The sequence below is a fragment of the Carettochelys insculpta genome, chromosome 17 (genome assembly GCF_033958435.1).
Source record: "Carettochelys insculpta isolate YL-2023 chromosome 17, ASM3395843v1, whole genome shotgun sequence".
Taxonomy (NCBI): Eukaryota; Metazoa; Chordata; order Testudines; family Carettochelyidae; genus Carettochelys; species Carettochelys insculpta.
Genome location: NC_134153.1, coordinates 3970614 through 3997108, shown reverse-complemented (window position 1 = coordinate 3997108; position 26495 = coordinate 3970614). Strand labels below are relative to the sequence as shown.

General features: G+C 45.0%; 2 protein-coding genes across 3 annotated transcripts in view; both read right to left on the bottom strand.

Annotated features, from left to right (window-relative positions):
- Positions 1-1789, bottom strand: part of SNPH (syntaphilin) — a 43754-nt gene extending 41965 nt beyond the window's left edge. For both annotated transcript variants that reach the window (XM_075011685.1, XM_075011687.1), the window contains exon 1: positions 1664-1789. The gene's annotated coding sequence lies outside the window, so the exon portion shown is untranslated. The remainder of the gene's footprint in view (positions 1-1663) is intronic.
- Positions 1790-14980: 13191 nt separating this feature from the next.
- Positions 14981-26495, bottom strand: part of RAD21L1 (RAD21 cohesin complex component like 1) — a 52665-nt gene continuing 41150 nt past the window's right edge. Inside the window, exons 10-13 of the mRNA XM_075011409.1 lie at positions 25078-25180; positions 22457-22590; positions 20033-20110; positions 14981-16442 (exon numbers count right to left, since the gene is read on the bottom strand). Of these exons, the coding sequence (XP_074867510.1) occupies positions 16254-16442; positions 20033-20110; positions 22457-22590; positions 25078-25180 (504 nt within the window). The 3' untranslated portion in view covers positions 14981-16253. The remainder of the gene's footprint in view (positions 16443-20032; positions 20111-22456; positions 22591-25077; positions 25181-26495) is intronic.

Genomic DNA, 26495 nt, shown 5'->3' with positions numbered 1-26495 from the left:
CAGTTTTATACTTGGGCAAATCTGAGGTTTACCTTGATTTGTGCCCTTTCAGATCTTGATCATTTGGTGCCATGAGCTCTGTGGGGTTCGGTTGTTTCCAGCAGGTAGGTGACTTCTAAAAGTGCAGATGGAAGTTTGGGGCTATGGACTAACACACTTCTTCAAGATTTGTGCTTTAAGGAGCAACCACAGGAGCAGAAAGGGATTTCTCTGAACACTATCATTGCACGTTCAGCGGGAACCTTTCCCTTTGCTCACCAATACAGGCTGAGTTTGCATCAAAGATCCATTGAAAAGAGAAACCGCTGGACAATAATATGTTATTGTGCTAAGCAGCCAATCAGCTTTCCAAGCTGATATTAGTGCCGGGACAAAGGGCGCTGGTGTTCCCAGGTGGAAGGGATCAGCAGAGGGTAACCCTCTCCCTTGTTGTCCAATAGAAAAGCTTTCCTGTCCATCTTTGAGAACAGTTTGGGAAACATGCAGCAAGATTCTCAGAGCTGCTAGAGTTTGCATGCAGCCTGTCGTGCAGAGGGGGCTCAGTGCGTCAGCTTCTCTACATTCCAGGGAGTTAACGTGCTGTCATCTGCACACTGTGCCTGATCCAATTTGCATGGTACGTGGCACTCTGTTAACTTGCTTTGCCAAAACAGTCTCTCCCATAAGCCCCGCTTGACGCAGAGATGCTTATTCATGGGCAGAGAGGTGGGGGATAGAAATCTGTGACGGGGGCTTAGGGACCAGAGGGGTAACAGCCAGAGTAAATTAAAGCAGGATCCCTGGGATCCGGGCCCTACATTCCTAGGTGAGGCCCAGCTAGAACAGCGAGTCAGAGATGCAGCACCACCGGGGTTATAGAAGCCAGCCTGCTTGGGAAGCACCCACGAACCAGAGTGGAGCAAAGCTAGAACCCTGGGGATCTAGCTGGGAGAGAAACTTCCTTCTCAACACAGAAGGAAAACTGAACTGCTACTTCCACCAGCACCCCCCAATGCAATCCAGGCTGAGCCCGGAGAGGCTCTTCAAAAAGGGCCAGCACAAGTCCTAGGGCCCAGTGACTTCCATGTGAGCTTTAAAGAGGAGCCTCGGTGGCCAGGGCGGGGGTCCGGCGCGGGAGGCCTCGTGCTGGCTGGAGGTGCTGCGTTTTGAACACAAGATGCCTGCTTAGCGTGGAGAAGGTTGGGGAAATGGTTGTTCACCTGCCCAAGCAAGGTCACTGCTTCAGCTCGAGCCGGGCAGCAGAGTGGCATTTTACAGGCACACCACAAGCTCGGCCGGGCTCGTGACAGGAGAAGGGGCCATCGTTGACCTTGAGGGGGAAGGACCGAGCAAGGAGCACAGCCAGCCATCCACACCCGCCCCCCGGCGCTGGCCGCGGCCCCTTCGCCAGGCAGCAGCGAGGGCTCACCAGGAAACCCGCCCGGCCCAGGGGGCAGCCACGCAGGGGAGGCACCTGGAGCAGGGCCCGTGCCTGGCCCGAGGGGCACATCCCCCTCCTCCCCGGCATCCCAGGGTGAACCCGAGCAAGAGGCCTGAGCCTCCTCCTAGCGGCAGAGCTGCGCCGCTGCCCGGGCCGGTCACATCCAGCATCCTTCCGCTGCACCGATGGGGAGCCGGGCCCCCCTCCGCCAGGGATGCGGCTTTCTGTGCGCAGCGGCCTCACCTGTGCGGGCGCAGCGGGGCTCCTGGATCTGCGCAGCAATGCTCCGGGGCGGGGGCCGCAGCAGCCGGCGAGCTCAGCAGCCTGCCGGCAGGGGAGACAGCGGCCAGGGTAACCGACCCGCGCCAGCCCCGCCCCGGCCCCGGCCCCACATTTCAGCGCAGGCACCGAGGACGTGCCGCTGCCTGCGCCTCTCCCAGATGCGGCGGGGAGAACTGCGGCAGCCTGCTCCTCCCCCCGCCCGCCCCAGGTCCGCCCCCCCCCCCGCCGCCGCCTGCTCCTCCCCCCGCCCGCCCCAGGTCCGCCCCCCCCCGCCACCGCCTGCTGCTCCTCCCCCCGCCCGCCCCAGGTCCGCCCCCCCCCCCGCCGCCGCCTGCTCCTCCCCCCGCCCGCCCCAGGTCCGCCCCCCCCCCGCCGCCGCCTGCTCCTCCCCCCGCCCGCCCCAGGTCCGCCCCCCCCCCGCCGCCGCCTGCTCCTCCCCCCGCCGGCCCCAGGTCCAGCCCCCCCCACCCGCCGCCGCCTGTTCCTCCCCACGCCCGCCACCTGCTCCTCCCCGGGTCCGCCCCCCCCCCGCCACCTGCTCCTCCCCCCTCCCGCCCCCCACAGCCTACCCCTCCCCCCGGTCTGCTCTTCACCCCCCCCCCGGGCTCTGCCCCCCGCAGCCTGCCCCTCCCGGGGTCTGCCCCCCCCCCGCAGCCTGTCCCTCCCCCCGCCCCGCGCCGGCCATGTCCGGGGGCGCCGGGGGACGGCCGGGCGCCTCCCTCCATCACCTGCTGCCGCCGCGCCGGGCTGCTGCGGTCTGGCCGGCCGGGCGGCGGCGGCGGGGCGGGGAGGGGCGCTGGGCTCACACGCCGCTGCGCAGCTGCGCTCGCCTTTTAAAGCGGCAGCGGGCGCTTGGCGCAGCGGGGACCCCCCCCCACCCCGCCGGGCCGCCCCCGCCCCCGCCCCGCAAAGCTGGTGGCAGATCTGCCCCCCCCCCCGCTCCCCCGGCGCTCAGCGGGTCCGCGGCTGCCGCCCTCCTCCCGGCCCCGCCTCTGGGCACCTGCGAGCCCAGCCCCGGCCGCTCGGCGGCGCCCCGGCCTCACTCTGCCCAGCGGCGCCGCCGCAGGAGGAGCTGCCCCGGCGCTGCCCCCCGGCAACAAGCCTCCCAGCCGGCCCCGCTGCCCCCGAGCGCCGGCCCGAGGGCGGATGCTGGTGCGCGGCACCCCGGGGGTAAATCTGGAGCAGCCCGTGCCGGGCCCCGGCCTTCCTCCGGATTGGCACCGCTGCGGTGGGTCACTCTTTGGCCCTTCTCCGCACCATCAAATGGGGCAGGAACTGGGCGTCTGCAGCCGGCTCCAGGCTCGGCTCCCGCTGGGTGAACGGGGAGTAGCTGCAGCAAAGGCGACAGGAGTGTCCTGGGGGGGAATGGATGCGGGGGAGAACCAGACTGAGGGGTGGACAAGCCAGAAGATAAGGAGACAGTTCATCCGAGGTGGGGTGTGTGAGGGATTTCGTCATCGTCATCTTCATCATCGTCACCATCATCATCAACCAGGGGCTCAGCGCCCCTCGGTGTCCGATGCCTCCCTCGCTATTTCCTGCCGTCTTTCCCTGTCCTGCGCGGAGAGGCTTAGTTTCTGTAGACTAGCTCAGCACCAACCTCCCATAGCATCTACCCATTCTCTGTGGGCTCTGCCTCTCCTCTTCGCACGGCCCATTGTGCCCAATAGCAGGGTCTTGATTTTTCATTCATTGTTCATTCTGCAGATATGGCCGAACTTCCACCGTACAACCTTCTGCAGCAGGTTCTCTTTCGGCTGTATCCTCCTATAGAATTCCTGGTTGGTGACCTGCTGTATCCATCCTATTCTCAGGGTCTTTCTATAACAACTCCCCTGGAATGCCAATACTCTTCTCTTCGAATCTTTTGTTATCGCCCATGTCTCACATCCGTACAACCTGCTGCTGAATACACACGTTTTCAAGACGCTCAGCTTCATTCCTAAGCTCATTGCTTTGCTTTTCCAGAACTTATCCGTCGCCTGCACACTCGCTCTTACTTCTACTATTCTAGTCACGATTTCCTTCTTACAGTCTAGCTCATACATTATGCTGTGCCCCAGATACGTGAACTTCTTTGTTCTCTAGTTTGACCCCATCTACACTGATCGTCCTTCCTATTTCCTTATCTCCAAGTACCATTGTTTTTGTTTTATCGATGTTCATACTCAGTCTGTATTGCTTCCCTTCCTCATTTAGCACCTGCACCATTTTCACAAGCTTCTCATCATCTTCAATGATAACTGTATCATCTGTGAACCTCAAGCTGTTGATTCTCATCCCATGCACAGAAATCCCTTAATCTTGTCCATCGCTGTCTCTAGGTGCGTGATGAAGGTACTCGGTGATATCAGATCTCCTTGTCTCATACCTTTACTCGTTCTAAACCAGCTTCCCAACTCTTTATGCGTTCTCACCACTACCTCTGCATTGTCACTGATATGAACAACCATATCAGTCTTATCCGCTCCATGCGACTCCAACACTGCCCAAGTCACTTTCTGATCTATACTGTCAAATGCCTTCTGAAAATTGATGAAGCAATTTGTAGATGTTCTTTCACCAAGCTTTCTCCATTATCAGTCCTAGTGCCAAGATCTGCTGTGTGGTATTTGTCTTTCCTGAATCTGGTTTGCTCTTCTACTAGATGTTCTTCTGTCTGCAATCTCGGTCCCTCCATCAGTATCATCATCAGCACTTTGCCTAGATGACTCATTAGGGCAATCACTCCATAGTCCTTGCAGTCCAATGCACTTCGTTTCTTGTGTATTGTCACTTGCATGGATCTTGTCCATTGCTTAGGTGCCTTCCCTTCCTTCCATGCTATGTTACATAGTTGCTGTATTTCCTGAATCATACTTTTTCTGCAGTGTTTGATCATCTCTCCCATGATCTTATTTCCAGGGGTCTTGTTCTTTAGTCACTTCACTGCTCTTTCTACTTCCTCCTTTGAAATATTGGTCTCGCTGTTGATGGTCTGTGGAGATTTCTCTTTCAGTTCTTTGATTGGTCCCTCTGAGACACACAGGCCCAACTGTGCTTTGTACAGATTGGTGCAATATCTCATCCATCACTGCACAATCTCTTTGTTCATGGGCACCTCATCATTCTCATCTTTGATCGCCATCTGCTTCAGCTGCCACTTCGTATTAATATCCCTCATCATTTTATGCACCTCCGTGGGCTTACATTCACTGTAATACCTCTCTATATCTTACCTCTGCTTCTCTAACCATCTCGCCTTATCTCTTCTGGCTGCTTTCCTTACCTCATTGCCTTTCACTCTGTATTGCTGTTCCACCCCCTCGGAAACATCCCTTCTGATCTTCACTGCTCTCTTCTCTTGGACCATCTTCCGTGTCTCCTCTGTAATCCACTTCTTATTGATCTTCTCTTCTTCCAGAACAGTCTGCTCAATTGCCTCTTCTACTGCCATGGCTATGCCTTCGACTCTCTTATCTAGGTCTTTCTCTGCAGTCGTGTTCCCGATCTTCTCTCTGAGCGCTGCTCTGTATGCAGTGCTTATTTCTTCCTCGCCATGTCTCTTCTTTTTTAAAACTGCATCTTGTGCTTTTCCTTGAGTTTTTTGTGATCAGTAGATTGTGGTCCGAGTGTATAAGCGCTCCTTGGAAAGGTTGGCAGTGCTGTACTGATGTTACCTATCTTCTTATCAAGATCGTATCTATCAAGTTCTTGGACTTCGCATCAGTTAACAAGTCCACTTCCTACAGTCCTTTTGTTGGAATCTCCTGTTGCAGATCACCATCTCATGCTCCACAGCAAACTCTAGAAGTTTTCGCCCCACTTGTTTCTCTGTATCCAAACCACCTCGTGACTCTCTCCCAAACTTCATTATCTGTTCCAACCTTCACGTTCCAATCTTCTCAGGTGACCAACATCTCTGTCTTCGGTACCGCCTCCAGGGTCTTTGTAGAATAGCTTTATAGAATAGCTTGATCTCTTCCTCTGTGCTGTCCAATGTGGGTGCCTACACCAGAATGACCAAAATGTTGAAAGGTTTTGCTTCAAATCTCACTACCACCATTCTCTCACTTGCTGGTTTTAACCCTAACAAAGCTCCTCTAGCTCTTTTGCTAAGAAGGAATTTGACTCCTGCCTCAGACTTCATTTCGTTCCCTGACCAACTGACATCGCAACTGCACATCACTCCCGATGCTGTCCTACACATCTCCGCCAGTCCCAGAATATCCCTTTGGAATCTCTCTCTCTCCTTTTGAAGCAGGTCTAACTTTCCCGTTGCCCACAGTGTTTGGATGTTCCACATTCCAGTTGATAGTATATGTATTCCTTGTAATTTCCTTTCGGTAGCCAATTTATCGACCTAACCCCGGTCACTTGATTGGTGCCACGTACCTTGTTTATCCAGGTGACATCTAAGTCAGCATCTTTTATCAGTTCGTCGTACTGACAACAGATTTCATTTGTATTGTTGTTTCACGATCAGCACGTTGTCACTCATCTGACCAACCCTCCTCTTTTATCCAGGCTTGGGACTGGCATGGAACCCCGAGAGGCTTTATGGCAGAGTTCTAAGGGATTTGGGATTCTATTTTCTATAGCCCGACTTCAGTCTGTGAATAGATACTGGAGATAGTCCGCAAAGGGGTTTGAGAGGCTTTTGGATGAAAGGTGCTGTCATTTCAGCCTATAATGTAACAATATTGCACAGATTTTCATACATAACTTTGTGCAATATTTGTAAAGCATGTGCAGAAATCTTTGCAGGATCACTGCTCAGTACACAACCACCCACTGCTCACTTACACGGGGCAGAAATACAGCCGACCTCTGGGCCTTCTTGCTACTCATACATTTTCTTTGATACCTTTGTAATATAACGTCTTCTATGTTATTTAAAATACACTTAGATTAAATAAACCAAAATCATGCGTCAGATATACATGCTCAGCAAACCAAAATTTTACATCTGTATTTGCAAACCACATTCATAAGATCCCTCAGCCTCCCATTTTATATTTAGTCAGATGTAATTTGCAAGTACCTTGTATTGTTTTAGTATTTTCTCTTGTGATGTTTTCATTCGCGTCACCTAAAGTATATGCATTGTTTCAATTTCTCTCTCTCTCCTGCCTACACTTCTCTTTTTCATCCATTCGCCTTCTCAGATCTGCTTCCAAACCTCTTTTGATATCGCCTGCTCCTATTAATGTTTTCATACTTTCTTCCATACTGCAAGACCCTCACTTTTAGACTCATGCAAGCTAAACAATCTCTTTCCTCCTTCAAATCCCTCGTCAAAACACACTTCACGGTCCCTCACCAAAGCAAAATAAGCTGTCATGGGATAAAAGGGAAGGTCCACTCCTCTCCTGGATTAGTAACAGGCTAAAAGAAAGGAAACAGAGGATAGGAGTAAACTGTCAGTTTTCAGAATGGAGAGAGGTAACTAGTGGTACAACCCTGTGGTCTGGTCTGGGAACAGTCCTATCTCCATCACTGGAGAGAGCTTAGTTTCCATCTCTGGAGATATTTAAGAACAGGTTAGATAGATGTCTAGCAGGGATGGTTTAGACAGTACTTGGTCCTGCTATTGGGGCAGGGGGCTGGACTCGATGGCCTCTCAAGGTCCCTTCCAGTCCTAGTATTCTATGATTCTATTCAACATAATCATAAGTAATCTGGAAAAGGGGTGCAATCAGGAGATGGCAACATTTGCAGATGATAATTACCTTGAGCAATTTTGTAAGTCCACTGCAGACTGCAAGGAGCTTCACAAGGATCTCTCAAAACTGGGACAGTGGGTAAGAAAAGGACACATGAAATTCAATGCAAATAATGAATATTGGAAAACATAACCTGTCCAACTGCACATACAGGATGGGATTCTAAATTAGCTGTTGCTACTCAAGAGAGAGATATTGGAGTCACTGTAGATAGCTTTCTGAAAACACCCACTCAGTGTTCAGTGGCAGCCAAAAAAGCAAACAGAAGTTTGGGAATCATTAAGAAAGGGATAGAGAATAAGACAAAAAATATCATATTGCCTCTATATTATAAATCTATTGAATGCCCACATCTTGAATATTGCGTGCAGATGTCATTGCCTCCTCTAACAAAAGATACATGGAATTGGAAAAGGTTCAGAAAAGGACTACAAAAAAGATTAGGAGTATGGAAGAGCTGCCATATGAGAAGAGATTGATAAGAGTGGGACTTTTTGCCTGGGAAAAGAGATGACTAAAAGGGCATATGATAGAGGTCTCTGAAATTACCACTGAATTGGAGAAAGTAAATATGGAAAAGTTATTTGCTCCTTCCCATATCACAAGTAATAGGAGCAGCCACATGAATTTAATAGGCTGCTGGTATAAAACAAACACAAGGAAGTAGTTCTTCAATCAACACACAGTTAACCTGTGGAACTCCCTGCCAAAGGATGTTGTGAACACCAGGATTATAACAGAGTTTTAAAAAGAACTAGATACTGTACATTCATGGGGGCTGGTTCCATCAATGGCTACTAGGATGGGTAAGAATGGTGCCCCTAGCCTCTGTTTGTCAGGTCTGAGGATGGGTGATGGGATGGATCATTTGATGATTACCTGTTCTTTTCATCCCTTCTGGGGCACCTGGCATTGGCTACTGTTGAAAGACAGGATACTAAGGTAGATAGATCTTTGGTCTGACTCAGTATGTTAGTTCTTATGTCCTCATTCCATGGAAGTCTGTCAAATAGTGACCTTTGCAATGTTCCTAAACCATACACAGATATTGATCTTGAAGTAGAAGGGTCACAATTTCCAGACTCGAAATCTGAGTCCTGATGAAGAGTTCCAAAAGGGAGAGAGGGCCTCTTCTCCCACAAAAGACTCGAGGGGACAGAAGTATGGCTTCTGTAACAATCTGATTAGCTTCTACGGTGAGGTGACTTGCTCTGTAGGCACGGGGAAGTCAATGGATGTGATATACCTTGACTTTAGCACAACATTCTTGCCCATAAGTTAAGGAAGTGTGGATTGGATACATGGACTGTAAGATGGACAGAAAGCTGGCTAGATAGTTGGGCCCAACAGGTAGTGGTCAATGACTCAATGTCTGGTTGTTGGTTTCAAATGGGGTGCACCCCAAGAATCAGTTCTAGGGCTGGTATTGTTCAACATCTTTATTAATGACCTGGATGAGGGGATGGATTGCATCCTCAGCAAATTTGCAGATGACACTAGGTAGGATAGGTAGATACATTTGAGGGTAAGAGTAGGATCCAGAGTGACCTAGATAAAGTGGAGGATTGGGCCAAAAGAAACTGATGAGGTTCAACAAGAAGAAGTATGAAGTCCTGCACTTGGTATGAAAGAATCCCAAGCACTATCAGAGGGCGGAGACCAACTGGCTAAGTAGCAAGGCAGCAAAAAAGGACATGGGGTTTATGGTGGATGAGAGGCTGGATATAAGTCAACAGTGGCCCTTGCAGTCAAGGCTAATGGCATATTGGAGTGCATTAGGAGAAGAATTTCCAGCAGATCTAGAGAAGTTTTTATTCCCCTCTATTCAGCACTCGTGTGGCCTCATCTGGAGTATTGCATCCAGTTCTGGGCCCCCCAGTGTAGAAAGGATGTGAATGCATTGGAGCGGGTTCAGCGGAGGGCAATGAAATGATGAAGGGGCTGGAGCACATGACCTGTGAGCAGAGGCTGAGGGATTTGGGCTTATTTAGTTTGCAGAAGAGAAGAGTGAGGTGTGATGTGATAGCAGCCTTCAACTTCCTGAAGGGAGCTCTAAAGGGGATGGAGAGAGACTGTTCTCAGTAGTGACAGATGGCAGAACAAGGAGCAATGGTCTGAAGTTACAGAGGGAGAGGAGTAGGTTGGGTATTAGGAAAAAGTATTTCCCTAGGATGGTGGTGAAGCACTGGAATGCATTACTGAGAGAGATGGTGGAATCTCCATCCTTAGAGGTTTTTAAGTCCCAGCTTGACAAAATCCTGACTGGGATGATTTAGTGGGGGTTGATCCTGCTTTGGGCAGGGGGCTGGACTTGATGACCTCCTGAGGTCCCTTCCAGTCTTAGGATTCTATGATTCTATAGACTCCGCAGAATTTGTTGACTTAAAAATATCTGCAACATATTGAAAGTTGGGAGTGGCCATTTTTCAAATCCCTTCTGAACTGAAGCTCAAAGGAGTTTGTGCAGCCCACAGCAGTAGCCAAGACTGAAAGCAGAACAAATAATCTGCCCCAAGAATTTTATCCTTAGACTGCAAAAAGTGGGGTAGGAAAGTGAAAATGCCCTTATTTTCCATCCCCAAATAACTGGAGCACAGCAGAGCTCTAGTTGAGGAAGAGGCAGGGGTAGTCTTTCCATCAGTACTGGAGACTGCACTTCTGCCGGTTCACCTTCCCATTCACTGTTTACTTTTATATTGGTCTTCATGTAGCAGCTAGGATTTGTAGTTGGGTCTTGTGATGTACCTCAGGTACTGCAGTTATTTTCATGTTCAGGTGCTGCTCCCTCCTGCTCTCTGTCTCCTGCAATATGGCATTAATTTTTCTCCCATGCAGCAATTTTTCCCTAGCTGCACCAACCACTGCAGATCTTTCCCTTTCCCTTCCTTCTATCATTTCCTAACATGTCAGTTCCTCTACTCTGCACTTTAAAAACAGCTCTCAAACAGGCTACCAAAGATTTATGAAGGCTCTGCTGCAAGGCAGCTGCAGATGTGAAATATCTAAATGTTCCCCCCTTCCCCTGCAAATACAGAAGAACATGATGTAAGAACAGCTACATTGGGTCAGACCGATTATCCACCTAGCCTCTGGATCCTGTCTCCCAAAAGTGACATAAGTCAGATTCTACAAAAGGCATGAACAGAACAGGCACAATCATTGAATCATCCACTGGTACCCACTCCCAGCTTCCGGCAGCCCCTTAGTATAAGCTAACACAAAAGTTTGCTAGAGAATAACAAATGATAGAGGCAGATTTGGTTTGAGGAAGACCTTGAAAACTATCTGACAAGGAAGCACTTTTCAAAACTTTCCTCTCTCAAAGTCCCAGAGTCTATTTCTCACAGATTTTCACTTTTCATTTACAACTACATTTTCTAGAAGGTTCATTTGAACCTTCCTGAGTCAGATACAGAATGTCTCAGTGACTCAGTGGTGAGGCAGCAAACTTTGGTGGGTAAGGCATGAGCCTGGAAGTAAGAGAGGCTTTTGGATTGCTGGACTGTTCCCAGGGTAACAGATGCTAGATTTTGAAAAACAAACTCCCTTTTCCTCCACAAATTGGTACTCAGATTCCTAAATAAAAATGTCTGGCCAGCGCTCAAAGAAAAGAAAAATATAAGCCATTCATAATTACAGTCCTAGCTAGGGTCGCCTAAATTTGGATGAGATTTCTCCTGCCCTTGTCATCAACGGAAAATATTCTGCTTCTGCAGAGGACGACTTTTAGTTCTGCCTGGCAGGGTGTCTTTCTTAACAGAAGACAAGCTGTCAGAATGGTAGTCCTGGAATAACAGGAGGGACTTCTTTGTCAATATGTACCTTATTAGGTTATCTGGGCAACAACAACCAAGCAAACAGCATTAATTAATTGCTCATTCTAATAATTCTTACTCATGCCAGTAGTCTAATTCAGGGGTGGGCAATAAGCAGCTCATAGGCTGGATATGGTTCAGCAGGGTTAGTTTCTGATGGGCTGCTGGACGCTATTTACCTGCAGATATGGATGTTCACAGCTCCTGTTAGTCATGGATCATTGTTCCCAGCCAACGGTGACTGCAGGAAGTGGTGAAGACAGAGACACTGCTTCCTGCAGCTCCCATTGGCTGGGAAAGGCAAATTGCGGCCAATAGGAGCTTTCAACGGTTGCGCCTGTGGACACATGGTTAAAGTGTCTGGTGGCCTCCCTGGGGCTAACCCTGGTAAATCATGTCTGGCCTGCAAACTGCTTATTTCCCACTACTGGCCTAATTGAATTAACGGGAAGAGTTATTCTTATGCAGGATTGGACTCTGATTCCATAAACAAGTAACTTTTTACATATCAGTGGTAAGCAACATGGTTTGGGCTCTGAGGAAGTATCCAAACTGATAAATGTCCCAAAATTCAGAAATTCAAAACTAAAATTAACCCCACTCCTTTAACTTTTTTGGGAGGGGTTCCTATTACATAAACAGCCTTCAAACTAGTCTTTTTTCAGTTCCCATAAATAGCGTTTGCTACTAGGTTGATGTATTCCAACTTTCAGCCGGTAGAAAAAATTGTAGTTGAAACATTAAAATCCCCTCGATTTTTTTTTCTAAACAGAAGCGTCAACACAATCGTAATGCTAGCATCAGGATAAACAACATTCACCCTTCCCAAAATCCTGGATCCACCCAGGATAAAAAATGCATAAAATTTATAATGTGTAACATATAAAAATTGCAATGTTTCGTATAACCAGTAATGTTTCCAATGGAGTACTAAGGACCCAATCCTGAAACTAACGGGAGTCTCCCTGCATGTATATACTTATGGCATTGGGGCCCAAGTTTGTATTTAATCCCTTAAATGAAATGTTTTAAAAAAAAAAATCAAACATGCATTTTTTAGTATGAGTATCACATGGTACCCAGTGATGCATGACGGACTAAACATAATTATATAATCCTTTACTTGTCAGGGAGAGATTTATTTTGCTGGTTTAAAGACAGCAAAAAAGTCTTAGATTGAAATCACATTATTCCTTATAAAACCAGCCAGACCAACCATCTAACCCAGAAACCAGTCTTCTGAAATGGCCAATACCAGAGGGAATGAACAGAACAATGAGCAAGTGATTCATTCCCTGTGGCCCATTCCCAGCTTCTGTCTGTGGCTTAGGGGCACCCAGAACATGTGGTTGCGACCATGTTGGCTAATAGCCAATGAGGGACCTATCTTCCATGAACTTACCCAATTCTTTTTTGAACCTTGATATATTTTAGGTCTTCACAACCTCACTTGGCAACGAGTTCCATACGTTGACTGTGCATTGTGTGAAGACATATTCCAGTTTGTTTAAAACTGCTGCTTATTAGTTTCATGTAGTGACCCGAGTCTTGTTGTGCAAAGAAGCAACACTTCCTTATCCACTCTCTCCACTGTACTTATGCGAGAAATAACACCGGATTCTACTAGTGTGACTAGGTCCCGTGCAGCTCCTTGTGGCTCCTGCACTTTGTGGAGGTCAAATGCCTCAGAGGCTCACTGCATCTCTTTTACTCTGCCTCCTGTGTTCCCACAGGCAGGGCACAGCCTTTCAAGCCATTCTCATCATCAGCCAATCAATAATGGGGAAGACCACGCTAGGGTGCCGGGTCTCCTCTCCTCCTGCTCCCTCCGAGCTGCCCCAGGGAGTGTGGGGCAAACTTTTCCTCTGGCAGGCTCACCTCTGCAGACCATTTCTCCTTCCTGGTCCATCCCCTTTCATCCTTCCCACCCTACCTGAAGGAAGCCTTTTAAAGGGTTCTGCAGGCCTTAATCGGCTTTAGGTGCTTGATTAGTCACAGCTGCCAGATTAGCCTGCTGCTGCTGATCTTTGATGAGCCTCAGTCCCTGGGAAACAAAGGCACAGACCCAACTGCCCACAGACTTGCCCTCCACAAGGCTGCTAATATTCTGCTGTAGCCTGTGGTCTATCACAGTAGGTAAAGAGTTGTATCATCATAGGGACATTACATGAGTTCTGTCTCTCAATTCTGGGCAGTAAGAACAAACTGGAGGACAGCTGTGGCCATTTTGTCCTTTATCCCTTTGGCAATAAGGCCCTGGAGGCCATGCAGTGTGCAGAAACAGCTCCAAGAGACCTTACTATTCAAAGAGATTATAGTCTCAGGTCCATGCACACCAGAAGGGGAATACAAGTGGCCAATCATTCGAAGAAGAACTGACAAATTGTGTCAGGTGGAAATCTATTGACAACTCTCATCCTGCAGTTAATAGTGTAAGGATGCACTGCTGTGCCCCTTTTAAATCTAGGGCATTATGCGAGTGTAAAAGTGCACCTGGAGTTGCAGAAGTACAGCCTATATTTATATAAAAAAACCTAAGAAAGCTATATGTGAACTGAGATACAATGTTAAAGTGCAGTCCTGCTTTGAAAAGCAACTGCAGAAAGGTCATTACAAGATTCCATGTTTATTGTGTCTCAAGCACTCTATAACCAAATGCACATACTTTAAAAAATTAGTGTTTTTTTAAAGTGTTAGCCCTGTAAACTTAACCTGGGCTTTGACTTTTTTTCTTCCCACATATCATATTCAGTGATGGAAAATCTTTCAAAAATCATAACTTTGGTGCTATCTCTCCAGCCACAGGCCTTTAAATTATGTCTTCACTACATCTGTGAAATGGAACTAAGGAGTTGACACAAAGCCCCTTTTGTGTCCAGCTCTAAAACTCTCTTCTTTTGCAATGCCCACAAATTATGTGTTGACTACACAAAAACCAACAATTTCAAAAACCAAACCAATCTAGAAGTTAGCCCCTCCTCTGAATTTCCTAGCACGCCCTGTCTCCTTTACATCTATCTTTTAGCTTGTAAGCCCATTGGGACAAGGTTTACAGTGACAAGCATGTTGACGCTGCTAAACAAATATGAAGTCTTCCTCAAATTGAAACACAGCTTAATATGTGGTAAATTGAACAGGGATCCCCAGAATTCTATCCAGGAGGAGAAGCCCAACTGGGAGAAGGAAAGAAAAGAACTGGAGCTCTTGGGATGTACACTTAAATTTACAGTGTTTCATTTCTCCAGTGCCCATGTCTGAAATTCCAGGTTCCTGTACAATGTAAAATACATACAGTACAATCTACTAGGTAAGTGCCAAACCAGCTCTGATCTTCCCTGGTTTCAGCTTATTCCAGTCACTCTGGATATGTGTAACTTGCAATTTTACTGAGTCACACACGAAATTCTAGGAGTAAGCATACCACATCTTTGCATTATTTTAATAACTGTGGCAAAACTCTGACTTTTAAAGTTACACAAAAACAGATAACTTTGGGGAGAATAAGAACCTTTAGCGCTGAGTCTTAGATTAAACAGCTGACAGTTAAAAATAGACCTTTTCTCCAGGATACAACCCAAAACCTATTACGGCTGCTCTGCAAATCAAATGTAAATACTATTTTTTAACTGTATTATTTGTTGTGGAGCCAAGGAGAGGCTAGATTTAAGAAACAAATCTGGGTACTACTATGTACCTGTTGCTATTTACTCTTTACAGCTGATAACAGCAAGATAAAAAAAGTCTGCTTTTGCTTTTTACTGATTTAATCTCAATGGTTTGCACAAAAAATACATCAACCTTTTAAAAAATTTTTATGTATGTTACCATCATATATTTCAGTGTACTTAAGATAACTAATTTCCCAAAGCAGAAACCACCAATTTACAGTATTGAAATAAAAGTGACAGAACCTCTTAGGAAAAGAGGAAGAAAAAGTATAATGTGCAGAGTTAGTTATATATAAACTTAAACAATTTTAAACATCAAAGAATTGCTTAAAATAGTCTTTAAATTAAAAATACCAAGCAATATTTCCTAGTTTAACATCTTTATGATGTTATGTGAATATTTTGGGCTAGAACAACTTCTCTACAAAGCCCTGAAGAAGTAGCAGAGAAACAGAAAATGGAACTATTTACCTGAGTATGAAACATTGTCAGCAGTGTTTGAAAATCTACTCCTAGAGCTTAAAATATAAACTTTGAACTCTCCTTGTAAGAAAGTTATAATTTTAAAATGGACTCTGTTCCTGATAAAGACCACTTATATATTACTGTAATCACAAAGTAGCAGAATATGTGTAAAGTGGTGCTATTCAATAAAAATAAAGTTAAAAATAAATACACATGACTTTCAGTTATGAAAGAGCCTGTACCATGGCTTGTGATAAACTATGTAAGTTTTCAAAGATGTACACAACTTGAATATTTGCATTAGTCAGTAGGATTTCATGGATATCACATATGGCTATTTATATCATCTCACTTTTATAACCTTACAAATCTACAGGAAATAGACAAATCAAATACCTTGTAACATCTGGACTGCATATTTAGTAAGTCTTTTTTGAAACAATAAACCATTGCAAACAATTTGGGTTTAACAGTTTTTAAAAACAGTGTTTGTCATAATGCCCGCAGGTTTTAAGCAACTTTCATAGAGTTTTTTTTTAAATAAATTTAATATTAAATACCAAATTTGCTTGTGTGGCATGCTTATTTTATAGCTCTTTTCCATTAACAGAACAGTTAACTATTGATAATATGAAATTAAATATTTAAAGAAAACCTAAACCTTATTACAAACATATTCTCTACGAATATCCATGAACTATACATCACATCGACTCAAGGTTAGCTATTTCTCATAGGGGAGGAGATGCAAGAATGACACAGGTGGAACTGTTTGTTAATTCCCCCCTGGTTTGAGGAAATCTTCAACTCCCTCCAGTGGAAAAAAGAATTTTTGAAAACTTCAGAGCACAGTTTTGAAGCTGAATCTCTGAATGGTCTGTACAGGCAATGCTCGATCTCAGATAGTATGGAACTTCGGACCCACAGTTGCTATAATATCAGCATAGGGAGCACACTGAGTAAGCTCAATAGCCAGCTGTTTCTTTAGAACAAGGAAGCTGTAAAACTTGGCTGCAACTTCTTTCCGGTCATTGTTCTTACAGAGCTCCAGAAAACTGACAGAACTCTCTCCCAGTTTGTTGAAGTACTGTACAGAAAAAGAAATAGAAAAAATATAGTTAAGGTCAGTTTAATTACTAATAAAACCAGATTTCGTGATGTAGGAACCAAGGTACTGCTCCTACAAACATTTTTGCCCTCCAGTTGCTGGAATCAAGAGATTGCATGGGAATCTAAGTGTTCGTTTTAAAAATGAAAAATAGTTCTAGCCTTTCTGGTTGTGCAGAAAAGCTTGAAAAGATGGTGCAGAAAGCAAACAAAAAGAACTTAGTATCAGAGGGGTAGCTGAGTTAGTCTGTATCTTCAGAAACAACAAGAAGTCCTGGGGCACCTTATAGACTAACAGATATTTTGGAGCATGAGCTTTCGTGGGCAAAGACCTGCTTCATCAGAACATACAATTTTATTTAAAAATCTCATGATTTTGCAGGGCCCGAGTCATAGTTTTTGGATAGTTGGGGTTGGTAGTACTGTTGGTGATACAATACGCAACGTAACCCATAAAACTCTATTTAGGCCTTGACCCTGCAAAACCATACACGTATTTCCAGTATATAAGTAAATGGTTCAGTTTAATTCAATGGAGCTACTCAGATGCATAAAATTCCAGGTCCTCATTTGAACTGGCCCCCTTCCCACTCTGGCCTCCAGCTGACAGCTTCCAGTCCATATTATCTGTATGCAATATGCCTACCTCTTAATCTCCCTCATTGGCTATGTCTACACTAGCCCTAATTTTGGCCATGCAAATGGCCATTCTGAAGATTACTAATGAGGTGCTGAAATGCATATTCAGCACCTCATTAGCATGCCACTGGCCACAGCTCTTCAAAATTGCTGCTTTTTGCTGCTGCGCGGCTCGTCCAGATGGGGGTCCTTTTCAAAAGGACCCCGCAAACTTCAAAATCCTCTTATTGCTATCTGCTGGATTTCACTGGATTTCAATGTTCCCGGGGTCCTTTTGAAAAGGTCCCCTGTTTGGACAAGTCGCACAGCAGTGAAAAGGGGCAATTTTGAAGAGCTGCAGTCGGCGGCACGCTAATGAGGTGCTGAATATGCATTTCAGCGCTTCATTAGTGTTCAAAATGGCCATTTGCATGGCCATTTCGAAGATTTGGGCTAGTGTGGACACGGCCATTGGTCTCTATATCCAACCTCTTCCCTTAGGGCCAGTCCCAATATCCTTTCTCAGGCAGTTCCAGTTTCCTATGAGGCTAGAGGCAATCCAATATTCCCTTCTGGTCTTAAAATGTGAAGTTGATTTACTTGCAACTGTGATACCTTGGGGAAGTGCCCTGTAATCCCCACCTTCCTCCTTTTGTATATCATTGTGATCTTGCATATAAAGCCTGCCATTTATCAAGTGCAAGGTTCTGATACGCTGAAAGTCGTTCTTCAATCTATATATACCATTAGTGGATATGAAGTTATGAGAACTGATGCAGTGGAGGAGGCCCTGAAGCTCCCTGCTGGAAACTTGTAGCCTTGTCACACCCTGCCCCAGGAAAAGAAAGCAGGAGAGAAGTCTTCCAGGCAAGCTAGATCGGATGCAGCAAAAGCAGACAATCAGAGCCCAGCAAGCCAGTATAAAGAAGCTGCTGTGCCAGAGCCAGGCAGTTCCTCTTTGGAGCTCAAACTATGCAGGCTGGGAGACCTGTGGATTGAGAAAGCAGCAGTACCTTGGACAGCTCAGTGTGGAGAGCTGATTGCAGATCATACAGAAGCCCAGCGTCAGCTACTGGAGACTGGGGCATGACTAATAGGAAGAGTTGCCTCCAACTGGGTAAGGTGCAACTGGGGACTTTGAGACAAAGTCCTGAGGGGAGTGCAAGGATGGTGCGGACCCATGGGGAAGAAGCCCAGGAAAGGAGAGCAGCAGAGAAACCTCAAGAATTAGAACTCAGCAGATAACTGTTATTTACAGGGTCCCTGGGCTGGACCCCAGAATAGTAGGCAGGCCTGCGTCCCCCCACCTTTGCCCTCCCAATAGCTACTGGAGGGGGAGAAGAAACCCCAAGCCTAAGCAATCCAAACAAAGGGACATGTGGGACACCATTTGGTCCTGGAGCCAGGGGAAGGAGTTGGAGAGTGCAGACACACATACTAGACCAGAAGTGGGTGCTCGTGGGAAGCGAGGGTTACCCCATTACAGACTGTCACTAAAACATACAGTAACTTGGGGAATAAATCAGCTATTAGGTCTCCATACGCAACAGCAAGGAAAGTGCCCAGCATCAATGTTCCCTCTAATCATAAATTCAAGGAATAAATTTTTATGTGCAGTAAGGCATATTCAAATGTGCTCCACGAGTGAAAACAAAGAAACCTAGCTGTGGGTGCTCTGCTAATCAGTTGGGTGGCATTTGAATCTCTCCTGAGAGGCTGTACAAGTGCACAGCTTACAAGGAACGCTGACCAACAACCCATCAACAACCCTTGTGCAGGGGACTCAGTGGTGCCTGCAGACATGCCTGGACTTTCACACCCTAAGCACAGGGGACTGAGGGCATAAAATAGAACAGAGTGACCACATGCTTCACCTTTCTCTTGCCCCCACTTACACTGCAAACAAGAACTCTGCACAGACAACTGAAAACTCCAACAGAAGAGACTGGCCCAGGTTTAAGGGGGACAACTGTGTAAAAGGACTGCAGTATCCAGTGGAGTGTGAAAAATGGCTTAATCTAGTTGCTGACCAGTCTAACAGGGTTGAGAGTTTAGACTGCATGCTTATATTATATTTCATTTTTAGTAACTAACTCTGAGAGAGCAGTAGGATGAGCGCTGCAAGCAGTGCTGCCGCAGCAGCTGCTAGGTGCATGTAGCTTCCACCATCTTTGCCATGGCTGCTGAGCCCTCCATCACTCACAGCCCTGGCCCAGTGGCACCCAAAGGCGGCAGGGTGCTCCATTCTCTGGGCTAGTTCTTCGCCCCTCCCCCATTCCTGTCCCAACTTACACAAAATTCGACTTACACATGGTTGCCCAGGAATGCAATCTGCATGTAAGTCAGGGTTTTGTTGTAACCACTGGGGCAAATTTTCATGGGAAAGGTGAATGGCACACGACGGAGAAAGGTAAAAAAACCTGCTAAATTTCAAGATCCCGCTCAAAGAATGTGAGATTTTTAAAGAAAAGTTCATCAGATTTTTTTTTTTAACATTGGCAAAATAATGTATGTTTCCCAAGCATCATTCTGAGAAATGTCTGAACAACTTGGGCTGAAATTTTCAAAAAAAAAAAAAAATTTAGCCTTACATGAAATTTGACAAAGTTATAAGCAATTGAAAATACGATCTTTCACTGGGGAAGTGTTTGGCAACCTTAATAACAGGCTGTGCTACCATACCCAGCAATAACAAAATCATGATCTAGCATTAAAGCAAACTTAAATTAGAAAATTCTAAAAATTCCAAAAGTTTGGTAGGATTTGTCACTATGCAAAGCATGCTGAAGGCTGAATGTATCCATGTAAACTAATATGTGGTTGTATCATGCATGAAACTCTGACAGAAACCATTAGCACAAGTTATATAGTACCATCAAATAATGTGGTTATAAGTGATTCAAGTCAATAATTGTTTTAGAAAGCATTTAATGGCTAAATCCAACATCATACCCGTAAAGTATTCAATATCTGAAGAGCTCTTCTGCTCCACATTCTTTCTTCAGTGTCTTGATCAATTTTAACCAGCTCCTGTACAAGAGATTAAGATGAACATATAACATGTAACATATAAAATCACATTTCAAAATGTGAAAATGGGACATGTATTTTAATTTTAAATAATAGAAGTTATTTTCACCCCTGCTTGCTAAACTTTGCTTTTTAAGCCTGGAATTTTTAAATGTGCGTGACACGTTACCCATTTTAACAATGCTTAACACCACCATAGATGTATCAAGGGTGAAACTGGGTGTTTTGGGAGTTGTGTGGGGGACAGTTGGGGCTTTTGGCTCCTGTGGAGTCCTACTAGGAAGCAAGGAAACATATGATAACAACATTAACTAGATACATTCAGATAGGATCAACTCTTATTTAAAAGTATTTTAATTACTATGCATGCAGCCCCATTGACTTCAGTGTGGCTACTTACACAGTAAGGTGTTTATCAGTGTGAACAAGGCAGAGGTGGGCAAAATACAGCCCATGGGCTGGATCTGACCCACCAAATATTCAAATCTTGTCTGCCACAATCCTCTTGGCCACCAATGTCCACTGCTTAAATGACCAGCTGCTGAGGCCAGCATGTGCATCTCTGCATGGCACTTACCCCTTGTGGGGAGGGATCTCTGAGCACTATGTTTGCTCCCAAGACAATCCTCACAAGTCCCATTGGCTGGTTTCTGGCCAATGGGAACTGCCTGGGCTGTACTTGCAGGCACAGGCAACTCACAGAGACCCCTCTTCCCAACGGAGTGCACTGTGCAGACACCCCCATGGCCCCAACAATCAGCCATTTGAGCAGTGTGTGAGGCTGCATCAGGCAGGGAGCCTGCCCAAGTGTCTCACTGGTCTGCTGGCTGACAGCTGCCTAGGGTAAGAGCCTCCTGGCCAGACCCTGCACTTGGCACCCCACCCTCAATCCCAATACTGTGCCACAGGTCACAACCCCCTACTTTACCCAAACTCCCTCCCAGACCCCACACCTCCTCCTCCATCTTAATCCCTGAGCTCTTTCTGCACCCAAGATCCATCCCAGACCCTACACCCCCTCCATTAATATCATAGAAAAGTGCAGCCCTTGCCACTTACCAAATTATTGAAGTGGCTCCCCATCAAAAATTATTTCCCACCCCTGGAATAACGGTATCAGAAAGTTTTAACTATTTTTCTGCTGCTCATGGACAAATCTGGCTTTTTAAATGTTATCTTTATACTTTGGAGTTAATGACCTGTTGGGTGAATGGGGCACTTCACAATGTTAGTGTTTCAGGCTGCCTGCAGATTCGGGTTTAAACTTGGTGCACATTTTAAATGTTTTCTTCACAACCAATAAAGTCAGAAACTTTTTTAAATGAAAGATTACGTTCTGGAGCAAGACATTGATTCAAGGCAAATTCCACAATGCTTGAATGGCGGAATCCATAGGACCTTGATTACCAAACCAGGGTTTCATATTTGTGCAAATTTTGACACCTACAGGAAAAATCTGACAAACCAAAATTCTATATTTTTAAAATAAATGTCTGCACTCATTTTTATTTGAAAATTTTCAGGGATATTGTTTTACTGGTTTCATTCTTTCCATAGAGACAGGGGTACATGCCACCAGTCTTTAACATCTGAGTATTTTTACAGGAACTAATTTTCCCACTGTATGGGCAAGGTAGACTTGTGCTCTGCAAGAGTGATTCCAATGCCTCTACAGTCGTCCCTGGAAAATCTTAACGGCCAGATTCAGGGTGAGTGTGTATGCACAGACTCCACCCCAGCTTGTTCCCAAATGGTTCAGTCTCTCCCTCTGTGGCACACAAAGGACGCAGAGGTCCCTCTGTGTGACGGCAGCAACCGTCTCTTCTGCCCTGCACTACAGCATGCCTTTAACAGGAACAGAATATATTGTGGGATCCACCTCACAATATAAACTCTCCATTACAGCAACAAGCTCAAATTAAAACAAAACCAAGACTTTCTAGCTTTGCTCAGGACTTTCAAGAACTTGATAATGCCCAGGCTGATGTTGTTAAATATCAGATCTGAAATCCCATCCTTGATAAAAATGGCCATATTAGGTATATTTTTCGGCACACACAAATAACAAGGTTCAATTTGTCAATAGTTTGTAAAGGGTTAATAAGTGAACAGATATTTTAATAAATGGTTAATAAAAAGCTTTATTATATAATGTTTACTCATAAACATGGTTTATAAGTTTCTATGTTTTACTCATGTACTTAAAAAACATTTATATCACACAAGCCACTCATGTCTGTAATGTCACGTCTATAATTTATTAACTCTTCATAAATGGAAATGTCATATAAAGTTTGACCAGTAAATACGTATATTGATTGCTTTACTTTTATTGAAAGTGCTTACTATGGATTCATCAATTTTATTAGGATCCGCATATCTGCCATTCTGTACTGCCAAAACAAATGAATCATCTGTTCTCTCCGTTTCTGTATGAACTGACTCTTGCAGATAACTTGGCTCATCTATTATCAACATCTCTATAGTAACAAGAAAACAAAATTTCAAATGAAATTACATTGCATTTCAAAAATAAACCACCATTAATACCTAACAATCATGGAGGATAAGGATCAAAAGGAGTGCTAAGCAGAGGAGCTGTGTACTAAATGGTAACTTAGGATAAGAAATAGTGGAAGTGGAAGAGTTTTCTTGGAAGCACTTAAAGACCAATCTTTCACTTGCAGGAAGACTGTGCAAACTTTACAAAATAAATGACGGATTGAGAAGCAGACTTATTTACCATGGAAAAAACACTGTTTTCCACTACAAGTCTAGTTCTCTCAAGACATCCTACAATCAAATTCATCAAATGCCAATATCACATTCTCTTCATGAATATAGCACTAGTCACTTTCTCAGATTAATAAACAATAAAGAAGAAAAGGGACCAATTCCAGCCATGAAATAGAAGATACAATTTCTACAGTTTTCTCTGCCCTTATTTATGCCAGAGCTGAAACTAATCCAAAATACAGTAGTGCCAAAAAGAAGAGGGATGGCTGTATGTGCTGAGAGCGCGGGACTATGGTCTGCAAATATTTCTGTCCTCATTTCCTTTTGCTTGGTTTGTTTACCATAGGTAAGTTGATGTAGCAAGTAACAATCACACAAGCCACGTCTACACGTGCCGGCTACTTCGAAGTAGCCACGCCAACTTCGAAATAGTGCCCGCCACGTCTACACGGGGCGAGCGCTATTTCGAAGTTGACATCGACGTAAGGCGGTGAGACGTCGAAGTCGCTATCCCCATCAGGGTATGGGAATAGCGCCCTACTTCGACATTGAACGTCGAAGTACGGCACATGTAGCCGATCCGCGTCCCACAACATCGAAAGAGCGGGGTCCGCCATGGCGGCCATCAGCTGAGGGGTTGAGAGACGCTCTCTCCAGCCCCTGCAGGGCTCTATGGTCACCGTGTGCAGCAGCCCTTAGCCCAGGGCTTCTGGCTGCAGCTGGGGATCCATGCTGCATGCACAGGGTCTGCAACCAGTTGTCGGCTCTGTGGATCTTGTGCTGTTTAGTGCAAGTGTGTGTGGGAGGGGCCCTTTAAGGGAGCAGCTTGCTGTTGCCCGGGAAGTTCTAGTCCACCCTGTGACCCTGGTCTGCAGCTGTTCCTGCCACCCTTATGTCAATGTGGGCTGCTTTGGCGTGTAGACGCTCCCCTGCAGTGCCTACTTCGATGTGGTGCTGCCCAACGTCGACGTTCAACGTCGACGGCACCAGCCCTGGAGGACGTGTAGACGCTATTCATTGAAATAGCTTATTTCAATGTCGCTACATCGAAATAAGCTATTTCGATTTAGCATACACGTGTAGACGTAGCTACAGAGGTGGATTAATGTGTGTATGATACAGGCTGGGTAAAATGTGCTGTTTATTCACAACCATTGGACAAGCATTAAAATATGCCTACAAATTTTGTAATCATGCTGTGAAGCTGTTCAAAATGAATTAGATGACTCTTGAGATGAAAACCATTTTTAAAAGAGACTCGGTATACTGCTAAATACTGAGGAAGAATAACTGTGGAAGGGGAGGTATCCTAATCTATTTCTCTAATAAAATCTTGACAACATTATAGACTGTTTTCTCTTGATGAACTAAAAACCAGAAATGGGTGGATCCCAGTGTAATTAAGAGTTTCAGGGAAAAACATGCCTCCTTCTGGATGTTCCACGAATGATTCAGTCATCTGGAACAGAATAGATATAAATACTTGTTTTTAGATAATGGGTTATCATCAGTGCTTTTTTTGCACTGGTACTTGCCAGTACTGAGTACTGGCACCTTGGCAGCCCCGGCCAGCAGATTGGCTGCAGAGTAGGGTAGGGAGCTGGTTGAGTACTAGCTCCTCTTTTTCTTTTTTTAAACAAAAAAAGCACTGATTATTATTGATCAAGCTCAGAATAAAATGAAAGTCTTCTTTGGTTTCAGTGGTCTCTCAGATAAGGGGATCCTTAAAAACGTCATACAGCACAAGGAGAAAGATAAGTCAGCTAACAAATGTATTGTGTTTCTTGTCCTTGGGCATTTGGGGGAAGGATAGCTCAGTGGTTAGACCACTGGCCTTATAAACCCAGGGTTGTGGAGGTCATTCAAGGTTTTGGGGCAGGTTATTTAAAAAAAAAAATCTGTGAGGAATGGTGACAGGTCCTGGTGTGAATGTAGATGATTTAATGACCTCTGAAGGTCCCTTCCAGTTCTATGAAATATATATTTTGAAATGATATCAAAATATTTACAAAAGCAAAATATGCATTTCTTTTCTATCATTAATATTGCTGTAACAAATTGGTTAAGTGGGTAATCAATTTTCTTAAGCTTTCAACTTTCTTGCCTTTCTGGTTTGCAGAGCGATGTACATTGAATCTGGTTTGTATCTGAAATGCTTAATACAAAGTTAACAAATATTTTCCGGTGGTCAAACAACAACAGTTGTGACAAGCAGAATTATAAACTCTAACCTGAAGTCTCTCTCTCTTTTCTTGTTTCTTCAGTTTCAGACTCTGTCTGTATATCTGTCCTTCCAGTCTTAAAGCCATAATATTTAAAGCAATTTGCAAACAACTGTAATAACAAAGATTACCAGAAGGTCATTTCAGATTAATAAATATCAACAAAACACAACAGAAAACACCAGGAAATCATAGACATCTATGGTATGTTAATTGCTTTGATCCAGAATTTAGAAATACTGATTCAGTCCGTGTTAACAAATTTTGCAGAAATTCTCTAGGTGAGAAAGTAGCAAAGCTAATATTGGGCTGGACCCTCTCTCCCTACCACTCCCCCAAACCCAGGACAGTAAGTAAAAAAAAACAAAAAAAAAAACCCCACACAACAACATATGCGAGATTATCCACATAGGAGTTCCTGTCACATCATTGTGGAGGTATGACTTATCCCCACGTGGATCCGGATGTGTGTCTATCCTTGAACCTTGCAGGTGTGAAGGAACTGTATGGATCCAAGAATTAACAAGAGGCATTAGGGACATCTGTATGAGGCCAGCGCCCTCAACACCTGCTCTTGTACTCCAGTGTCCTATTTCATACTCCCCTGGAATACTTTTAAAGGGCAGGGTGCTCAAGATAAAAGGTAACAGTTTATATAATCTCAGTGGGGCCAGTCGGGGGACACTAATGTATTTTCTGTTGCTTGTCTCCCAAGCTGGGCTCTTCCAGCAGTCTTTATCCTATTGTGGACCCTGAGCCTACAAAATATTGTCTGGACAGTCCCTGAACTCATGAAAGATGGAGCGGGAACAGCTCTATAAAGAAGCTGATAGCTCCCTCCTGTGGAAAAGAGGCAAAGATACATGCTGGAAAGGTGTTCCAAGCATGAGTTGCCAATCTTTTTCCAGTCAACATCCTTCAACATAATACAAGATAGTGTTCAAGAAATTCCTGTCTTGCAACATGCTAAGAAATGTCCATATGGCTGGATACACAGGTGAAGTTTAGGTCAATGGCAAACTATTAAGCATGTTACTATGTACATAAAAAGATGTGGTACCCTGTCACTGCAATTAACAAATGAAGATTTTTAATTAAAATGAAAAATTAAAAACACAGGTTGAGATTTTGAAAGCAGTGCCGGGGGGTTTTGCTACAGAAAAATATGTAGCAAAATACTCTCCACTGCTTTGAAAATATTGATCATTATCAGTGCTTTTTTGTGCCTGTACTGAATATCAGCACCTCAGCAGCCCCAGACAAGGGATTGGCTGGGGTGAGGGACATGGAGCTGTCTGAATACTGGCGCCTCCTCCCTTGCCCCCCCGCCTTCTTCACACAGAAAAGTCACTTATCATTATACTTCATGTAAACAGCCCCACTGTTTTCAGCTGCTTTCCTCTAAAATGATTAGAAACATTTGAAAT